The sequence below is a fragment of the Podarcis melisellensis genome, assembly GCF_964234715.1.
Source record: "Podarcis melisellensis genome assembly, chromosome: 14".
Classification (NCBI taxonomy): Eukaryota; Metazoa; Chordata; class Lepidosauria; order Squamata; family Lacertidae; genus Podarcis; species Podarcis melisellensis.
Window position 1 is genome coordinate 10,257,886 of NC_138546.1, and position 20,967 is coordinate 10,278,852.

Here is a 20,967-nt window from a genome sequence, read left to right on the forward strand (position 1 = left end):
CTCAAACACATGCTTAACTGTTTAGTGAACAACTTGCCCCTGGGCTTGTGTGATGACCTCAACATTATGGATTAATCAGCACTGTTGTGTTAGTATCTCGACTCTACTGAAATTGTGTTGTCTTCACTCTGTTTGTAATGTCGTGTTATGTTTCCGTGAAAACTTTTAGTAAATACAAATATATATCCAGAAAACCCACACCACTCCCCCCCCCCTTCTTTCAGAGTGGCAGATTCACAGAGCTGCATCACAAACGTTTCTGGGAGCTGCTTCAGAGATCATGTGGAATTCTAAGTCACAGGCCTGAGCTTCATAGTTGTCTTGCATGAACAGAAAGTATACCCCCGCATACACTTGTGGTTGGACATTGCAAGAGAAAATAAATAGTGGTGGACAAACTGTCTTCCAAGGAAGTATGTCCTAGTTGTCTGCTGTTTGCTGAGCTTCTCATTCAAGAACTCCTAATAAACTTCCAAGGAACCCTAGAGTTCCCTGAAACACAGCGTGAAAACCACTACATTGAGAAACAGCCCTTTGCTTTTGCTAGGGGCCGTTCTTATGACATGGAAGACAACATATTTTTTAGTTGCTGAAACCATCCCTGGCACTCTGTCCTGGTGCAATGACCTCCTAACAGCCCAGCTAAAACAGATGCAAACAACTAAAATTACAACATGAAAGTATTCTGCAGCAGCTGAGGGCTGCAGGGGGACTACTGAGATGTCTCTGTAGGAAGAGAACATGTTCTTCCTTTTATCTGCCTCCCCTACCTAGCTTAGCATGTGTTACCTTTATGTTACACCTAAGAAATTTTGCTGCTGAAGCAAAGGATGAAACTTGCCCCCCAATACCAAAGCTGACCACAGTGGCAATTGAACCTTACTAGCAATGGGATAGTAACCTGAGGACAGCAGACTAGCTTAGGGGATACAGCTCTGCCCTCTAACTCATCACTGTCATCTCCTTAATTCTGGCTTATGTGGTCTGACATGGGTCTACCTAATGGTAAGGCTACCCCTGATTTTATTCTTCTGAAAATGAATTGGGAAAGGTATACTTGGGGGTATCACGTTTTATCCTTTCAACAAGTCTATGAGGCAGGTACATAGGAAAATAGGAAGCTGCCGTATACCAAGCCTTGATCTATCTACCTTGGTATTGTCTACACGGACTGACAGTAGCTCTCCAGGATTTCAGATGGGGAGGCTGAGAGAGAGGGGGGAGAGAGAGAGAGAGAGAGAGAGAGAGAGAGAGAGAGAGAGAGAGAGAGAGAGAAACAAAAACAGAAACAAAGAGAGAAAGAGAGAAAGAGAGAAAGAGAGAAAGAGAGAAAGAGAGAAAGAGAGAAAGAGAGAAAGAGAGAAAGAAAGAAAGAAAGAAAGAAAGAAAGAAAGAAAGAAAAAAGAAAGAAAGAAATTGCCCGGGGCCAATCAGCAAGTGTCTCACAGCTGAGTGGAGATTTGAACCCAAGGCTTCACAGTCCATCGCCAACACATTGTCCCTCCACACTTACTTGCTGGGAGTCCTCTGGAGCTCTCGGCTCCACAAGCACTTTCTTTCCTTTGCAGCAAACTGTGATCCAGATTGCATAGGTAGGCTTGTCTTTGTCTTTTGGTCAGGGGGTTGGACTAGCTGGACTTTTGCTCCTTTACAACTCTATGGTGCTGTGAAATTAATGGGAGGTTTTTGGGTAGTGCTAAGACTCAGCAGTGCAGAAGAGAAGCCCCATCTAGAAAGCAACAACAATGGGCCTCTTTCAAAAGGACAAAAAAAAAAAGAGGGATAAAGAACAACCTTTTTACGGGAAGGGGCCAAAGGAGGATATATCACAAAAAGTGCCTGCCTGCAAACACACTGAACAAAGACTTCAGTGCAAGGAAAAGGAAAAGAAATTCTTAAATGGAAAATTTTTATTTTTAAAAAACTGGAGAGGCAACAGAGGGAGCCCCCTCCATCAGCCGGACTGGGATCAGCTGCTGTTTAGTTCCTCCATTCCCAGAACTGTTTCCACCAGCAGCCAATCCACTAGGCTGAATCTGAGGGAGGAGGTGACTGCAAGGTTCCCTCCACTGCTAGTTGGTGCCTCCCCTCCCAGAATTCTCTCCTGCAGTGACAACTCCACATTACATAGTTTTACGTAAGCAGTAGCGGACAGTTGATTCCTCTTCCCTCCCCATTCCTTTTTCCTCTTGTATCGTGACTCTTATAAATAATATTTACCTTTATATAGCAGTAGTAATGTCCTGCATGACAGCTGAAACCAGTATGTACCAAAACTGCATACAATGCATAAATAATTGGCTCTCCATTTGGCTGGGACATATATGGCCGAATGTCCAAATACTCAGGGTATTTCACCTCCTAAACAGAAATGAAAGGGGGGAAAACACTTGCATTTTTCTCAATTCAGCAGAACAAGGTTTTGGTATGAACATAAAAAGCCCTATATATCTCAGGACCAAGTTACTTGGGAAACTGCCTTATCCCTTTTATACCTAGTAGTTCACTGTGTTCTGCAGGGCAGTTTCTCTTTCAAGCTCCCAAGGTATCAGAAGCCTGATCTGTAGCAGGTTGGAGCTGGGCTTCTAATGTGGTCCCCTCTGTTCTGTGGGGCAATATTCCTGTCAGGATACAACAGGTGTCCACTATCTTTGCTGAAGGCAACTTTTGTTTCTAAAAATTTGGACGAAAAGATGTACACCTATATGTACATTCTGTGTTGCTTTTAAACCTATACTCTGCTGTTCCTGTGCTATATCATTATTAGTAGGATATAAAACCATTTTTATATTGTCCTTCACAATATTTGCTTCCAGGCTGCAGAATGCATTTTAACATGTGTCAATATTTATATCTATAAAATCCAATCCGGTTGCAGCGCTGTGTTACCTTTGTAATTTTGCCACCACTGAAATTTGCGAACCGTTTCAAGGACAAGGTGAGTACGTTTGAAGCCCGATGTATTGTAAACCTCTTTGATGCAGGAACCATTTTTTTACACCTAAAACATAAGCAGAGGACATCCAGTTCAGTTTTCGAGGCTATTTTCATTTGGTGTTATCCCATTTCCTGAAGTTCAAACAACTGCCTGCCCTATTTGAACTAGTATATGCAGGCTCAGATTTTCATAAATAAATTATGTCCATTCACAACAGCAGATTCAAGAAGGTTGCTCTTTGGGGCAAAGAGAAAATAAAATGCCCCTGCCATTTCCTGCCTCCCGCATGCCCTTTGATCCAGGCCAATGTCAAAGGTCAGCGTGGCTAGACACTTGACAGGGGGCCCATACCACAGCAGGGGCCCACTGACGAAAGCCCGCCGGCTCCTGTCCTCTTCTTCACTGCCAGCTGAAGGTCACCTGCTGTGGGCCAGAGGGGACAAGCAAGGAAACAACAGTGGCGAGAAGGAAAGGTGCCACTGTTTGCTTATTCATTAGCCCTGTCTTGCAACCAACCGTGATGCAGAGGACCAGCAATGCCTCCAAACAACAGCAGGAAGACCCACGGACTTCTGAAAACCTGGAGCCAGTGCTGCTCTTATTTTTCATTCATTCAACTTATATCCCACCCTTACCCCCAAAGGAGCCCAGGGCAGCAACGACATAAATTCTGGAAACATTTTAAAAAGCTTTATGAAAAACAGTTTAAGATTATTTTCTCCTCTGGTTTCAGGGTTGCCAGGAACAGTATTTTTTAGCTGCTCTTCTAATGCCCTGTTTATTTGTTTCTGAGAATGGGGAGGAGAAAATACAACTTCCAGTTGTCCTCAAAGAATTTGGATTGCTTTTATAACACGCAAATAAGTGTCAAAATAAAGCTTGCTACACCACAGATCACTAAATATCCGTGATAAATAATTTAGCAAATGCCATTTTGCCTTGCAAGTTGCACATTAAATGAAAGCCAAACTCTTTTTTAAACCATGTAAGATTCATATGACAAATTGATATTTTATTAGAGAGACACGTTAAATTTATTTCTTCTTACTTGCTACATTTATAGGCATTTTCACCATCCAGCTGTTCTGGCTTGACAAACTGCTCCAGAGCTTTGTTAACACTTTGCGCTGACTAGAGAAAGAGGAAGAGGAGAACTGAAGTGAGTGTCACAAATAAAAATAAAACTATTCCCAGCTAACTCTAGTTCATGGAAGAATCTTCCAACTACCAAATGCATTAAATCAGTGAATTAGGCATTCCAAAGTCATCTCTATCTATCATCCCCCAAACTACAAACATTGTAAAATCATTTCCATGGTTTTAAACGACGGCATAAAACCATTTTTGCAGGGGGCATGCCACCTAAATACTTATTGAAGTACTTATTGAAGAAAATACTTCTTCAAACAATAAAAAATTAACTTATCCAAGGGGACCTGCAACAAAACTGCAGAGTGCTCCTGTTCATTCTCCCAGTTTTCTGTTTCCCCTCCCGCAACAGTCAGTCAGCATTCCAAAGCCAATAAGCATGCTCAGTCCTCACTGAGCTCTTTCTGAGTTCCTCCCCCCTTCAAGACTTTTGGATTCCTCCAAACCTTGGGGTTTCCCCAAAACAGCTCCATCTTGTGTGTGCATGGTTTCATTTTTGCTTCATAAGCAAAGCTCACCCTAGAACACTGGAAATGGGAGAGGATGCTGGAACTCACGGCCACAAGGTATGCTGATGGCCACTAACATACGCAGAGGAAAGACCTGTCAATGTCTGTTAATTACAACAGCCATATGGAAGCCTCCATGTTGAGAGGGAGATGATACCCCTGACTGCCAGGTGCTGGCAGGGGAGGCAAAAAGAGGCTGCCTTCTTGCATTCATGCCATGCTTGTGGATTTCCTGGAACAATCTGGTTGGTCACTGTGGGAAGTAGGATGCTAAACTACTTGGCCCTTTTGGTCTAATCAAGTAGGTCTCGTGTTACAGGAAAACATTTACTTTTCATGCACGCAATGATGAAGACAGTTTTTGCAGCACAGGCTTGCTGTATAATAGCTCAAGCCTTCATCGTGGGGATCGATGGGGACTCTCAGGCCTGGGGCCAAATGCGGCCCTCCAAGTATTTGTCTGGCCCACGGGACTCTCACATGCTTTTGTCTGGCTGGAATGTGCTCTTGAGCTGTGATAATGGGTTGTATCCAATTAAGCTCTACTTAGAGTAGACCCGCGGAAATTAAGCCATCTGTTAGCTGTGTCCATGGGCGTAACCAAGGGGGAGGTGCAAGGGGGCAACTTCCTCCTAAATCAATACAAATCAGAGGTTCTGCCCCCCTAACAAAAATCCTGGCTACGTCCATTACTTTTAATGGGTCTACTCTGAGTAGGACTAGCGCTGGCTACAACCCAATGCTTCTTGCTTGCCTGGATGGAGGATGAAGAACTGTGTGGGCAGAAATTGCTGACTATTGCTACAACATAATCTGTTGTGCAAAGGTAAGTGTCGCCTGATCCAATTTTTGCCTCTGGTCCCAACCCGTCACTTGCATGTGGCTCCCAGAAAGCTTTAGAAGAAGAAGAAGAGTTTGGATTTGATATCCTGCTTTATCACTACCCGAAGGAGTCTCAAAGCGGCTAACATTCTCCTTTCCCTTCCTCCCACACAACAAACACTCTGTGAGGTGAGTGGGGCTGAGAGACTTCAGAGAAGTGTGACTGGCCCAAGGTCACCCAGCAGCTGCATGTGGAGGAGCAGAGATGTGAACCCGGTTCACCACTCTTAACCACCACTCTTAACCACTACACCACACTGGCCTCTGGGCTGTAAAAAGTCCCCCCCCCCCCAGCTTTACTGAAATAGAATGGAACTAACCCCATTGGCAGCTTTCTTATATTTTGGAGTAGAAAAGCACATTCCTAACCCAACCAAACTGCATTGCTGTTTGAGAGTTAAACAAAGCTTTTTCTTTTTGCAAATGAGCATACCTTTATCTCCAATGTAATATCTAGGTATGGATCAAAAGTATCTGAAACTCCTTTGCAGTTCATACATTTTACTGAAATGGAAAAAAAGAAGTTTAGAATAATATACAGTGATCAAAGCCAGAGTTCAACAGCACTCAAACAAGACAGAATGTCAACAATACGCTAAGATCTTGGTCTTTTAGGAACCTACCTCTAGATCTTAGGTATCCTCCAAATATTTGATGAATGAATGTGGTAGCTTGGGTATGTCTGTCCAATCTAAAAACAAATCACAGAAGTAGATAACTTAGGTCAAAAGAGATTTCATAAACACAATAATAGTTCCGGGGGTGGGGGGGTGTATCACTCCAGCTGCAACTTACTTGTTGCTACCATTCAGACATGCTTTCTGCATAGCATCAACGGTGTACCGTAGAAATTCGTGTGCATCTTCCTGATTGCCAAAACGGAAATGCTTTGCTATTCCTAATATGCAAAGAAAGAAGTTACATTGAATATATCACATAAACCAGAGGTGGCAAAACATTTTGGCCCAGCAGACCAGATCTTTACCTCACCACACCCAGTAGGTCAACTTTAACAGGTGGATGGAACCACCCATCTGATGTCAGCTAATGCACAGAGTTCAATCCTGCTTTCCCCAGGCAATGGCTGTGTGGGGCTGTCAATCCAGCCACGTCTCTACCAGCCCACATCTGACATCACATATGACATCAGGTGTGGGCATGGTTTTGGAAAACGGCCTGGTGGGCCAAATTTGGTCTGTGGGCTGACAGTCCCCCACCCCGATATAAAAGTCAGGCTTACACAACCTGCAACTTACCAAACTGAACTCAAACCCATCAGGGGCACAACATCCCTCCTGTTTTTGTTGCCTGCCTAAGACAGCAAAACTAGGAAAGTTGGTAGGCTACAATCTATGGCTTTATGCTGTGGTGGGCTTTGTGGTTTACATGTCATGCAGACGCTATGTAGTTTAAAGCATACTAGATGTCAAAGAAGATAAACGCTTACGTCTAAGATCATTTATGACAGGCATAGGCTTGATGACATTGCCGGAGTTTGAAAGCGCCTGGGTGATGTGACCTTGCATGGTGCACATCATGCAAAATCCTTGTTCGTGACCTGAAAAGGAAGGGGGGCAGGGGAGAAAAACCCATCCTGTATTATAAAACAAACAACTGGACAAACCTTTTTGCAGCTCACAAAAAGCAGTCAGTCCAACAAAACGTTGCTTCAAGGATAAGTCATTGCAATTGCTTCAAGGGGCAAAATTATTTACATCCAAGGGGGAAAGGGATGGATTTTTAAAAGGATGCATATTATATGCAATTATCTCCAAAACAAGCAATAGACACCACTCTCAACATCTCACAAATCCTGAGCAGCTTTAGTAAGCAAAGCAATTCTATAGGCTATGTGTGAGGCCTAACAAAAATAGGCTGGTTCTCACCCACCTGCCTTCATTCATACCTATAATTTGAGCAGCACTTAGAGCTCAGGATAGTAAAAACACAGGGGTGTATACTCAAGAGTAGATCTACTGCACTTAAAAGGCACGACTAACTTGGGTTCCACAGGAGCTGCCTTACACTGCTTAAGAACAGACCATGTTCTTAAGAAGCCTGCCATATTTAGAATCATAGAATATTGTCCACATTTTTAGAGAAAATGTGACAGACATTAAAATATACTCACAGGTTTTGGAGTGTTCATGGGAAAGCATGTAGTTGGCAAGAGGTGGGGTGTAGGTCAGACACTGCAGTGCAGAGTTGAGGAAGCATGTGTTGCCAAGGTTTTGGAGACCGGCTCCAACTCTGTGTGTTTTTTGCCATTTCAAGCATATCTTCTCTGCCGGAAAGAGGACCTTCTGCGGGGCAGTGATGCCGTCACCAACAGCGGCTGAAGACCAAAGACACATTTTAAATATACTGAAGCAATTTAGGGTTTTGGAAGAATGGTTACTCAAAGGACAATGATGTTTGGGAAGCTCCAGCTAAAAGGTGGCCCAGGGTATGTGTGGAACCACTTTTAAATAAGTAATTTACAATAGTAAAGATAAATAAAAACCCATTTTAATTACCTTCCTGATCTGAACGCTGTATCTTTTTAGTGTTAAAAATGCTAACTATTGAAAAAATCTTAGGTGATTAATAGTGTATTTTCTTCTATTGATATACTGGGCATGCGTATCACAGGTTCTTCTCTTTTTTTAACATTTCTATTCCACCTTTCCTCTAAGGAGCTCAAGGTGGTGTACATGGTTCTCTTCCTTCCCATTTTACCCTGATAACTCTGTAAGGTAGGCTAGGCCAAGAGTGACTGACTGATCCAAGGTAACCCAGAGGGCTTTACAGCTGAATGGGGATTTGAACTCCGGTCTCCTAGTCCAAGCCTCTGACCACTACTTCACACCAGCGCCACAAAAAAAAAGTAGCATTTTCTCTGTTTATATAGAATGTGCATGTGTATCTTAGCAGGCAGCTTCTTAGAAGAGGCACCCTCTTCTTTCCTACACAGGAAAGAATGCCTCTCAATACTATTCTTGCCAGTTTTAGGTTTTTTAAAAAAACGAGTATTGAAAAACACTATTACGATGCATAAAAATATTCTTAATCATCTTTTTAATCAATACCATTTTTAATGTGCATAATGGTTCATCCCAACTGCTAACTGTGCCTTGTTTATAGTTACCAAGGTAACTGTGGCATAACTACTGCAATAGGAGAATATGGCTTTCTCCTTTGGCTCTTGCCAAAGGTGGAACAAATTTTCAAAAATTAAGGTTGCACGAGTTGCACAACAGGCTTAAGAAGTAAGAAGAGACTGCTAAAACATGCCAGTGGCCCATCTAGTCCAACACCCTGTTCTCACAATGGCCAACCAGATGCCTCTTGTGGGAAGCCTGAGTGCAATAGCCATCTCCCCGTCCTGCAGTTTCCAGCAACTGGTATTCAGGTACATACTTCTTCTGCATACTGCTTCTGACAATGGAAGTAGCTTGCAAATCCAAGTGTTCTGGTTGCTATGTTTTACTGCTTAGTGTTGGTTTTAATTATTGTGCATTGTATTTTTCTCTTGTTTGTAATCAGACCAAGGAATGTTTATTGATGGGTGAGCATATGAATTTCATAAACAAAATAAAATCGTAAGAAGCTTCACTGTGTGTTTTCTTTTCTCTCCCTTTGTTAATAGAGCAGCTTTACTTACACAGATCCTTCTGAGCCGAGGGCTTGGATTTATCAGGTACTGATGAATTAGAGTACACTGCAGCTCCTGGCACTGGCCCCAAAGATATTTTGTGTTTTGGAGCTTCTAAAGAAGAAGACACAGCACCCCATCCTGCAGAGCCCGAGTCCATTTCTCCAGAAGCTGGTGCCACGGAGCTGAAAGGCTGTTTCTCAGAAGCCGAAGGCTTTGAGGACTCAGACGTCTTGTCAACTATGGTCATTGTTCATCTCTGTAAAACAGAGAGAGAGAGAGAGAGAAACATATTGTGGATGCACGGCAAAAGGAGTAGAAATCTTGATTCACTTTCTAAGTAGACAACACACAGTTCTTTTTATACATGACGGAAACTCAATCAAGGAAACGTGAACTCCTCAAACAAAAGAAATAGACTGGTCCTTTGGCCATAGCACAATGTTCCCAAGTAGCACCCACCCACATAATCTCTCTTGAAACAGTCGTTCGGTGTCTTGGAGTTGCCACACTGGGCCGGTCAGGCTGTCCCAAGAGGTTCTTCTCCAGCTCCCCCAACCTCTCTGGCAAATAGACAAATCCCTTGTGATGACCACAACCTAGGTTTAAGGTGCAATTTGGCACCTAGCTTACATATTTGAGTTTCTAACACTGCTGCAAGGTCAGAAATGATGGCTCACTTGGTTTTTCAAGGAAGCTGCTTGCAACTCAGTAGGTGTCCTGCATAAAGTGACAAGGTGCTTCAGCACCTGTGCATTGTTTCAGAGAACACTAAGGCTTCTATGTAGGCCAGACTTTGCCCTCTGAAAGCCCTAGCAGTGACAGATTGCAAGATTCAGTATGGCCTAAGGCATGTGTGAATATCAGCAGCACATTGGAAAAGAAAAAAAATCCCGCCTTGCCAGACTGGATTGACCCTAATCAAGCATTTAAGAACCACAAGCCCCTCTTTTTGCCATGCCTGTTTTCATAACACGTTAAATACCGATGTTATTTTTTTATAAACAAGTTGCATACAAATAAGTACTTAAGAAGCCATAGCACATGACATTGTGTGGCATGGCAGTTTCTTTGGATTAATGCTCCCCCCCCCCAGGGCAATATAAGTATTCCAGTTCCCTAAATGGCTGCTTCAATCTCTAGATATAGGGGCTGAAGGGAGGAGGAAGAACTAGCTTAGTTGCAACATCCTTGGCCAACCCTGGCTCATGGTGGATGGTGGGTCAAACAGCACCATCCATCTACTTGATGATGCTGATGTTCACAAGGCTCTCTGTGTTAATATTAAGTCTCAGAATTAATTATCTGTCTCATATCAGCCTACCAATTGAGCCTGACCATGGCAACGTGCTGCAGCCTGCATTATCCCAGTTCCCAACTTGGAAAGACGGTGCTGCATTGCAGGAGATGCCAAATTTATGGCTCTCCCAATTCCTTCTGGCGTTAACGTCAAAAGAGGGTATGGTCACACAGCTACCCTAGCATTGCATATCCTCATTTAAATAAATACATAAATGCTGCACTAGAGCTGCTGCCATCCATATGATATTTTCTGTCTTGAAGGCTGAAAAGTGGGGAGTGTACACACAGCTGCAATAGTGCTATAGCAGCTCTGATTGTGACACTGTCCTTTGGCTGTAAAAGGCTAAAATATAGAGTAGTAGTGCTACACTACTCCAGGCAGAGGAAACCAATTGCAGCATGTGCTAGTTAGGCTTGCAATTCAACTGCTGGCATACGCAATTTCTTCGTGTGCTAAGAGAATGGCACAGGCAAGGCTGGACCAAAGAAAATATTATAGTAATGCAGACAGTAATGTCCCACCAGTGCATATCATTTTGAGTGTGGGAGGGAAGCAGAGAGAGGGAGGATCCATCAGGCAGGAAGAGCCCCTGTTAGTGAAAGGAACTGCTGGAGAGAGCTAACAGTAGCATGTACTATACTAACTCCCTACTGTATTTTGAAACCAGAGAGATCTTAAGCAAATCTAATCTCTCTGGGTGTCTAGATCAACACAAAGCCCAGAGATTGGCTTGACAGTAACTGAGAACTGAAGGTTACTGGAAGTGTTTCACACATATGAGGTTACATAAAGTAAATCTAACAGCTTTCATTGCTCTGTTAAACAACACCTTCTCAGAGCTCCCTATTAAATCTGGCTTCCTTTTGGAATTACAGGGCTCAGGTTACCAAGATTGCCCAATAATGTAGCAGAAACATACTGAGAAGCACATCTCTGCGCCAACACTAAACATGCTTAAGTATTTACTCATTTCCTGCATGTGTCTGTTCGTTCTTAATGGGAATAGCAATGAAAGAAGAGAACATTGGAAGCGCAATTCTCTTCCCCCTATTAACTAGGAAAAGGTACAATGTGAAAGGGCGCGGGGAGGAAGGGGAAGAAGGTCAAGGAGCCCTCCATGTACAAATAAGTCAGTAACACAATTGCTGAGCAGGAGTTCACTTGCAAGTCATCTGAGAGAATTGTTTATAGAAGAGAATGAACACAGCAGCCAAAATTCATTTGGAAGATAGTAAACTACAGTCCAAGTGCATCATTCCGGAGGTGCCTGGAGCAAACCTAGTAATAAGAGACAACTCCAAAACTGTCAACTGCTCAGATAAGATTATCCGACAACAAACACAGATGCGAATCCAGACAAAGAGTACGTTCCATTAAGCAGCGGTGTGGGGCGTGGGGGGGGGGGAGAGGAGAAAAAAGAGGTTTCTCATCTTTTCTCCTGTATGAAACAAGGATGTTTCACCACCACTTGGGAAATGTAACAATAATGAAAAAAGGCAAAGAGGAAATTGTCACAAAAGTAAAGAGTGAAAAGTAATTCTACAGCACAGTCGCTGTGATTCACTATTTACACAAGCACTTTCTTGTTAAAATGGCATGGCTCTCAATACTGTTGCCAACAACACATTAAGAGAAAATATTTATGACTCCTAATAAGCCACAGAACGTGGCGTGTGCCTAAATGGTACCCAATCAGCGACTAGTGTTGTGTAACTTCCACTGATTTCAATCGGGTGGGACCTGCAAGTCTTACACAATCCTATGTGACTGGATGGTGAGTTACTTCACGTGGGCATACTTACTGGGAAGTAGGCATTACTAAATTCAGTGAGATTGCTCCCTAGACAACAGACCTAAGATCAGCTTTCATGGGAGAGGTCTCTGATCTGACTTAACAAGCCATACTGCACTGCTCCCAGTTCACTGCTCCTTGGGAGCAGCAAACCAACCAAGAAGTGGGCAGGCAGCTTATGACACATGCTGTGTCTCCCCAATCTCAGCCTATACAACACTGACCCAGGTAGTCACCGGTCAAGGCACTGACCAGACCTGCTTAACTTCAGCAAAGGTCCTGCATCATGTGCCTTCAGATAATGCCCTGGGACTAGTCTAATCACCTGCTTCATAGCAAGACTCTCAGCTTCTGTAGGTCAATCTACCCAACGTAGAATACAATACAAAGAACAGGAAGATGGTTGCATAGCAGTTAGCTCCTGATGACTCAAAGCAAGTAAGACAAATGGCATGCACTATGACAAACCTAGACAGCATCTTAAAAAGCAGAGACATCACCTTGCCAACAAAGGTCCGCATAGTTAAAGCCATGGTTTTCCCAGTAGTGATGTATGGAAATGAGAGCTGGACCATAAAGAAGGCTGATCGCCAAAGAATTGATGCTTTTGAATTATAGGGCTGGAGGAGACTCTTGAGAGTCCCATGGACTGCAAGAAGATCAAACCTATCCTTTCATAAGGAAATTAGCCCTGAGTGCTCACTGGAAGGACAGATCCTGAAGCTGAGACTCCAATACATTGGGCACCTCATGAGAAGGGAAGACTCCCTGGAAAAGACCCTGATGTTGGGAAAGATGGAGGGCACAAGGAGAAGGGGACGACAGAGGACGAGATGGTTGGATAGTGTTCTCAAAGCTACCAGCATGAGTTTAACTAAATTGCGGGAGGCAGTGGAAGACAGAAGTGCTCTGTCCATGGGGTCACGAAGAGTCAGACACGACTAAACGACTAAACAATAACAACTATAGCAGCAGAGAAAATACATATACAGTGGTACCTTGGGTTAAGTACTTAATTTGTTCTGGAGGTCCGTTCTTAACCTGAAACTGTTTTTAACCTGAAGCACCACTTTAGCTAATGGGGCCTCCTGCTGCCACTGCACCACCAGAGCACGATTTCTGTTCTCATCCTGAAGCAAAGTTCTTAACCTGAAGCACTATTTCTGGCTTTGCGGAGTCTGTAACCTGAAGTGTATGTAACCTGAAGCGTATGTAACCTGAGGTACCACTGTAACACAAAGTACACAACAAACAAACACACAAACCCAGGGTCACTGTTCAGCCTGACCTATGCATAGGAGTTTGCCTTCCAGATCTCCAAACTGGGCCCCAGTTCCATATTGCGGTTATATCCGTGTAAGAAAATTGTCAGTGTGTGTGAATGGTGTTTCAGATGGGAGACTAAGCGGTTTGTGAAAATTAAAGATTCTAACCACTGGTATTCTGAAGCAATCTGCAAGTAAAAGACTGCCTGAATTAAAAGCACCACATGAAAATGTGAATTGACCTTGCATAGTTGCTATAAACCATGGTTAGGCAAACGAAGACCCGGTGGCTGTTTTCAGCCCAATCACCTTCTAAATCTGGCCCACGGAGGGTCCGGGAATCAGCGTGTTTTTACATGAGTAAAATGTGTGCTTTTATTTAAAACGCATCTCTGGGTTATTTGTGGGGCATAGGAATTCATTCATCCCCCCCCCCACCCGCAAAAAATATAGTCCGGCCCCCACAAGGTCTGAGGGACAGTAGACCGGCCCCCTGCTGACCCCTGCTTTGAACATTGAACAAAACAATTAATACTACAGGGGTAGGAAACCTGGAACCCTTTTGATGTTGTTGGATGCCAATTCCCATCAGCCTCAGTCAATGGGTAATGGTCAGGGATTATGGGACATGTAGTCCAGCACTTCTGGAGGGCACAGGGTCCCCATTCCTGTAACAAAACTGACCAATCTGAGAAACTTGCAGGGGCCAACATTTATGCTGTTTAACAAGTTCAATATATTGCAATGCACCAAGTGTTTAGAATTTATTTCCTGATAATTTAAGGCAGGTACAGACTGGAGGAGGGGGTTATTTGTTTTTGTTTTTATTGTGCATTTTATGTTTTTTATCTTGTATTTTATGTTGCAAACCGCCCTGATATTTACAGAGGAAGGGCAGCACACAATTATTATTAATAATAATATTAATATTAATAATAATAGTGGGAAATTATATTTTATAATAGCATAGCAGGTGGATGGATAGATGGCTCAGCTATAAACTTCAGTAACATTTAGCAACAGGTAACTGCCCAATTTTCAGTCTGTTTGAAGAAATGTTGTTCACCACATTTACAAGGGCACACCTTACAATAAAATCAAATACCTTAATTGGAAACATCAGGTCTCTCATTAAAAAGCTGTAATTATTTTAAGAACATCGACCATTAAGAATGTAAAGTCCCAGCAATTACCCCCGGTAGTTCCATTTTGTTTTACTTTTTTTGGATTCAGACCCTCTCTGCACAAGCCCTGTCTCCCCCCCACTGGCCGCCATTTCTGTTCTCTATTTATTCTCCCCAGCTTCTTGTTTCCTTTCCCCCACAATTGTCGACCTTGTGCCTAAATCTTTCAATTTAATTCCACTATGGTCTTTTGCAACAAAGTTAACTGGTTCTTCTAACATATTCCATTCCGAAAGAAGCAATTTACTTGCAAAGAGGGAGCTCTGTGTGTTTTAAAGGTGCCTTCAAGATACATTTCTGTTTGCAATTTTATACTTACAAAGCATCGTTTATGCCAGGAGAGCCTAAAGTAGTATGTTTCCAGCTACTGAGGCTATAAAACGGGCTTTGAGTAGGGGGCGTGGTAGTCAGTACACACAGAAGGTAGAATATCTGTAAAATGTCTATCTCCCCTATCCCTGGAAATTAATATTACCGAAGGTAGAAGCATTTGATACATTCCTCCCTGGGGAAGGTGGATTTTGCAAGGAACAGAAGAGGCATATTGATACTTTCCCTCCCAGCTCTGCTACACAGGAATCTATTGTGCTGCTGCTATAATATCATTCATGCCAAATACAGAGCAACGCGGCCCTGATGTCAACATGTCACACAGCCAGCGTGCATACAGAAAATCTCCATGCGGGAAACAAGATTCGCCGCCCTTGTTCAAACCCAGCAACAGCTGCTGCAACATGTCTAATCAGATGTGGCAAAAGGATGAACTGGACTGAAAAGGCGAACACGTATGCTATGGACCTAAAAGATGCAAAAGGACCTGGGTCTCTGTTAATTCCCATCCCCAACACATCAAAGCCCGATTTCCAGACACAGGGGGAAGAATGAGAAGGAGGAAAAGTACAGGAATCACTCATTTGAGAAAGTAGTGTCCATGGCAACCAAGCAAAGGAAGTAATACTATATAGAGAATGACAGGAGACTTTCAAACCCACCCTCCCCTTCAGCAGCAAGGGGGAGGGGCATGAGCAGGGGCACCAGAAGGAAATGGCAAAGTGAAGACAATCTTACAAATCAGAGGGAAATAAGATAGGGGCAGCCACAGGAATTTTTCCAAGGGAGAGGAATAAACATATATACATAATTGAAAGGTGGAAGCAGGCAAGTTTCTCACAAAACAAATGAGAATATCTCTGGTTCTACAAATATTTTATTTATTATTTGGAGCACTTGTATCCCTGCTCTCCAACCAAAAAGGCCCTCAGAGTGATTTGCATACAATCAAAACAAGACAGTCCCTACCTACCTCTCATTTTTAAAAAACAAACAAACCCCACAACAACCCACATGATACACAAGGAGAAAGGAACAGGCAGGCAGAGGAAAATAAAATAAAAGCTCAGGCACCAATTTCTAAAGAGTTGTTTTGTGTAATGACCAGCTGGCACAAGTCTGGGCCAGGAGGTGCCTTATGTCCCCAGATGACAGCTGAGGGGGAGAGGGAGGCCTGATGGAGCTGACCTGTCACAGAAGCTGATGAAGCTCTCAAACTTCTGGAAGAGCTGCACTTCTTTTTTCTATAAGAAAGCTGACAATCTGGGGCTAATGGTCTGTTGTGTGGGGACTGCCCCCCCTTTACCCCATCTGGACAGCCAAGGTGAAGAAAAGAGACAATGTAGGCTATTCACAAACTGGGAAGAAAATGGGAGAAAAAGCAGTACAGTGGTACCTCAGGTTAAGTACTTAATTCGTTCTGGAGGTCAGTTCTTAACCTGAAGCACCACTTTAGCTAATGGGGCCCCTTGCTGCTGCCACGCCGCCGGAGCCCGATTTCTGTTCTTATCCTGAAGCAAAGTTCTTAACCTGAAGCACTGTTTATGGGTTAGCGGAGTGTGTAACCTGAAGCATATGTAACCTGAAGTGTATGCAACCCGAGGTACCGCTGTATATATGGGACCAAGAAAAGAGGGAATTCTGTAACTGCCTCCCCCCCATGGGAAGTCAGAGGAAGCAAGGCCCCTGCTCCACACTAAAGCTCAAGTCCTTCCTAGAGATGGAGTTAGACCATGGGTAGGCAAACTAAGGGGCTGGATCTGGCCCAATCACCATCTAAATTTGGCCCGCGGTCCGCCCGGGAATCGGTGTGTTTTACATGGGTAGAATGTGTGCTTTTATTTAAAATGCATCACTGGGTTATTTGTAGGGCATAGGAATTTGTTCATTCCCCCCCCAATATAGTCCAGCCCCCCCCACAAGGCCTGAGGGACAGTGGACCAGTCCCCTGCTGAAAAAGTTTGCTGACCCCTGTGTTAGACAGCTACGATGCACACACTAAGCCATGCTGAAACAGAGAATGGAAGAGTGGGGCAAACTATTCAAAAGCCTTCTGACAACCATACGCACAGAGAGAAGTGCATACACACAAAGAATTGGATGTATAATACCCATACTTCTCTGCCAAAGCAAAATGACTATATACGTATATGCAACACACACACACTCACTAATACCCTAAAAGCCAAATGTACATACATCTCTCTGTATGTACATAACACCAGTGGTGTGAAATGCACACTTTGCACCCCCAACTATATATAAAATGTGCATAGGAACGTATATATGCACACACACACTTGCCAGTATACATACACACACACTGAAAGAAAACCAACTTTATGCGGACGTGTGTGTATACGACACCAGAAATACACACAGTAGTACACAGACTTTACGCACCTTGTTCCCTCCAAACCACCCAACTGCCTTCCCTTCCTTTCCCTCTCACCCGCCCCCCCCCGCCAAACCATATAAGCAGCAACGCGGGGTTGAAGGTTGGGGGGGTAAGCATTTCACAAGCTCCCCCCAATTCTCCCCCAGCCACAGAAAACAAGCCCACGCACATATCCCAGAGCCCATCCCCCGCATATCTCCAACGCCCCAAACCTCGGGCCCCATAATGCCTCCCTCCACCCCCAGCCCCCACTAGCACTGTGTGAGCGGCGTTTGCAAGAGGAACGGGGGCTGTTGGGGGGGGCGCGAGGCGGGGGTGGGGGGGTCGGAGGTCACCCCGGGGCAGAGATGGCTGAGGAGCGGGGGGGGGGGTGGTGAGAGAAAGAGAGAGAAAGAGGGGAGGCAAATGGCAGTGGGCGGGGCGGGGCCAGGACACGCATGGGCCTAGTGGGGAGGCGGGAAGGGAAGCGCCGGGAGAAAAAGCGACGGGCGGAGGAGGCGGCGGCTGAGGAGGCGAGGAGGGGGCGCTCCCGCAGCAGCAGCAGGGGGGCGGGAACGGGCCGCGCCAAGCAGCCCCGGCCCGGGGAGGCGGCCTAGCCCGGCGCGGCTCCCCAGCGCAGCCCACCCGGCCCCTCGCCCACCCTCTCCCGCTTTCCCCCCTCACGCTCCCGCCGTCCCCCCTCAGCCTTTCCCGCTTCAGTTACCTGGGACGGCGCTGCCGGCTCCCCTTTCGCCTCAGCCCGGCCGCTCCGCCTCCCTCCCCTCCTGCTCCTGCTTTGCCCGCGTCGGGGAACAATGACGTGCCCCGCTCCGCCCGGCCTCTTGCATCCGGGGCCCCGGCGAAGGCCGGCGCGGCTCTGGGTCACACAGGGACCAGCGCCGCCCCTGCGGCTTCGACAGGGGGCCGGCAGGGGGCGCTGCGCTCGCCGGCGTCTGTTTTAAAAAAAAAGAGATGGAGGGCGGGGCAGGGGCTCGGCGGAACTGCGGGTTTAGGGGCGGTCGGCAAAGAGGCAGAAGGAGGCGGCGCCGCCGCCGCCGCTACTGCGGCGAGGGGCGGTCTCGAAAGTGCGAGCCGCGAGTGGAACGCAGACTCGGAGTTCGGTTGCGGCTGCTGTTTAACGGGGTGTTTGGGTTGTTTGTTTTCGCGCAGATCGGCGGTTTTGCGCACGCCTTGCTGGGAGGCAAGCCCCGCTGATCTCACTGGGGCTTCCTTCCTCTGGGTGCCTTGCAGCCTTAACGGTGCAGCCCTAACCATGGCCGCACATTTAAAGCAACACGTGGCTTTCCCTCCAAAGAAACCCTGGGAATTGTAGTTGAGAGATGTCAGGAGACATCCTATCCCCCTCAGTTTGGAATTCCAAGCGCCCGTAAACTACAATTCCCAGGGTTCATTGGGGGAAGGTATGTCTGTTAAAGGGACACGGGTGGTGCTGTGGGTTAAACCACAGAGCCCAGGGCTTGCCAATCAGAAGGTCACTGGTTTGAATCCCCACAGGGGTGAGCTCCTGTTGCTCGGTCCCAGCTCCTGCCAACCTAGCAGTTCGAAAGCACGTCAGAGTGCAAGTAGATAAATAGGTACCGCTCTGGCGGGAAGGTAAACAGCATTTCTGTGCACTGCTCTGGTTTACCAGAAGCGGCTTAGTCATGCTGGCTACATGACCTGGAAGCTGTCTGTGGACAAACGCTGGCTTCCTGGCCAATAGAGCGAAATGAGCGCTGCAACCCTAGAGTCGTCTGCGACTGGACCGAATGGTCAGGGGTCCCTTTACCTTTACGTCTGTTAAAAGGTATGGGAGTGCTTTAAGTGGGTGGTGAGGATGCAACCTGAGTCTGCTAGGGTAGTGGGCTTAGGATTGTAGCCCAGAAGGCTCTTTCTCATTTCTTCACCACCACGGCCACTGAAGCTGCTATTATGTGGAAGAAATATAACAGCAGCTGTCGAAAATCTTTGGACCTCCAGATACTGCTGAACTACAACTTCCATCAGCCATAAAAAAACTTGGACCATAAACCATTGATGATGGGAATTGTAGTTCAGCAACATCTGTAGAGCCAAAGGTTCCCCACTCATGGTTTGCGGCCTTACTTCAAAATGTAGGCATTTTGCTGCTGCATTTGGGGATCCTGCTGCTCTGTCAATGCCTCTGATTATGCTCAAGGAGAGATTTGCACAGGCACATTTTCTAAAGCAACTGGGAATTTTCTAAATACCCAGTGGGGTTGTAAACACTAGTCTTTGTCAAGAAACACAGGAAGCTACCTTGTAACTGGGTCCATCCATCTCAGCACTCTGAGGAGGGTGTGGGGCAGCAGGGCAAATCTTTTTTGCTACAAATGCTTCCACGTTTTTGTAGGAGAAATCTGTACAATTATTTCAGCAGGTCATGCAAAACTATAAGGTCATAAAGAAGGTGGAGGTGCCCCATGTTTGATGACTAGCACAGACAAATGACACCCCGCTGAACCAGCTCTACAGATGGCCCAATATTCTACATCTACTCCACAAGTACCTCGTTTTCAGGCGGGAAAATGGTAAAGATTTTGGGCTGTAGAATGGTATCTTGTGGATACAGAGAAATTCACATTTTCAAATCGTAGCACTTCTAAAGTGTCTAAAAATAGCACCCAGCAGGCGCACTCTTTGAAAGCAGAAAGGTTTTGACAGGGTACAAAAATCTCGAGGAAAACCATGGTGAGTGAAACATCAAGGTGAACAAGAGTATCCATATGGAATCTTTATAATGGATCATGAAAAGGCACAAGCCATTAGTTGTAATGTTCAATTACCGGGGCCTGAAAAAGATATGTTCTAATTAGTCACTTCTCAGTTTGCTATCAGAAGATTTCTTGAACCAAATATGCCCTAGTGAAACTGATGGCCCTATTAGCTTGACACAGATGGCTATGCTGAGTAAAGCACTGCTTGTCTTCAGATTCGCTAGTGGTGGTGGAGGAAAAACCACACGCAAACAAAAATCAGTGGCCATCTTTTCTTTGTTGGTTAAAAGAATGCAGATCCAAAAATACATATTTAACAACGAGGACATTTATTTATTTATCCATCTCATTTACAATCCACCCTTTACCATCTGGTCCCACCCAGGGTGGACATGCATGACATAAAACTTCATAAAATATGAATACCATATCATAAAATACCATAGTTAAACACATACACACAACATCAATAAACAGTCTGGTGTAGTGCTTAGGACTCAGCTCACTGGGTGACATTGGGCCAGTCAATGCCTCTCAACCTAACCTACCTTACAGGGTTGTCATGAGGAACCATGTGTTCCTTGAAGAAAAAAGGTGGGATATTAATGCAGTTTTTTTTTAAGCATATTAAGTAGGGGATAAAAACAGAACAAAACAAGAAGCTTGGGTAAAGTCTTCAGCTGCTGCCAAAAGGTCAACCGTGTCAGGGCTCAGCTTACTTAGAATAAGTGGTCATTCTAAAGATACGGGGTCCCTGTAGGGACAGCCTGTCCATCCACCATTCTCCAAAGCCTGCCATCTACCATTGTCCCCCAAGTTTTCCTCAAGTGGTGGGATCATCATCAGACACTAAAGGGCAGGTCAGT

The 20,967-nt window shown here is 45.1% G+C and overlaps 1 protein-coding gene across 2 annotated transcripts in view; it reads right to left on the bottom strand.

Annotated features, from left to right (window-relative positions):
- The window catches only part of USP42 (ubiquitin specific peptidase 42), a 37,635-nt gene extending 19,366 nt beyond the window's left edge, over nt 1–18,269 (bottom strand). Inside the window, exons 1-10 of one of the 2 annotated variants that reach the window (XM_081889076.1) lie at nt 18,088–18,269; nt 9,122–9,371; nt 7,610–7,813; nt 6,926–7,036; nt 6,274–6,376; nt 6,102–6,169; nt 5,912–5,982; nt 3,987–4,069; nt 2,890–3,001; nt 2,221–2,361 (exon numbers count right to left, since the gene is read on the bottom strand). In XM_081889076.1, the coding sequence (XP_081745202.1) occupies nt 2,221–2,361; nt 2,890–3,001; nt 3,987–4,069; nt 5,912–5,982; nt 6,102–6,169; nt 6,274–6,376; nt 6,926–7,036; nt 7,610–7,813; nt 9,122–9,362 (1,134 nt within the window). In that variant the 5' untranslated portion in view covers nt 9,363–9,371; nt 18,088–18,269. The remainder of the gene's footprint in view (nt 1–2,220; nt 2,362–2,889; nt 3,002–3,986; nt 4,070–5,911; nt 5,983–6,101; nt 6,170–6,273; nt 6,377–6,925; nt 7,037–7,609; nt 7,814–9,121; nt 9,372–18,087) is intronic. The other variant, XM_081889075.1, reaches the window with a different exon arrangement.
- Nucleotides 18,270–20,967: the final 2,698 nt, after the last annotated feature.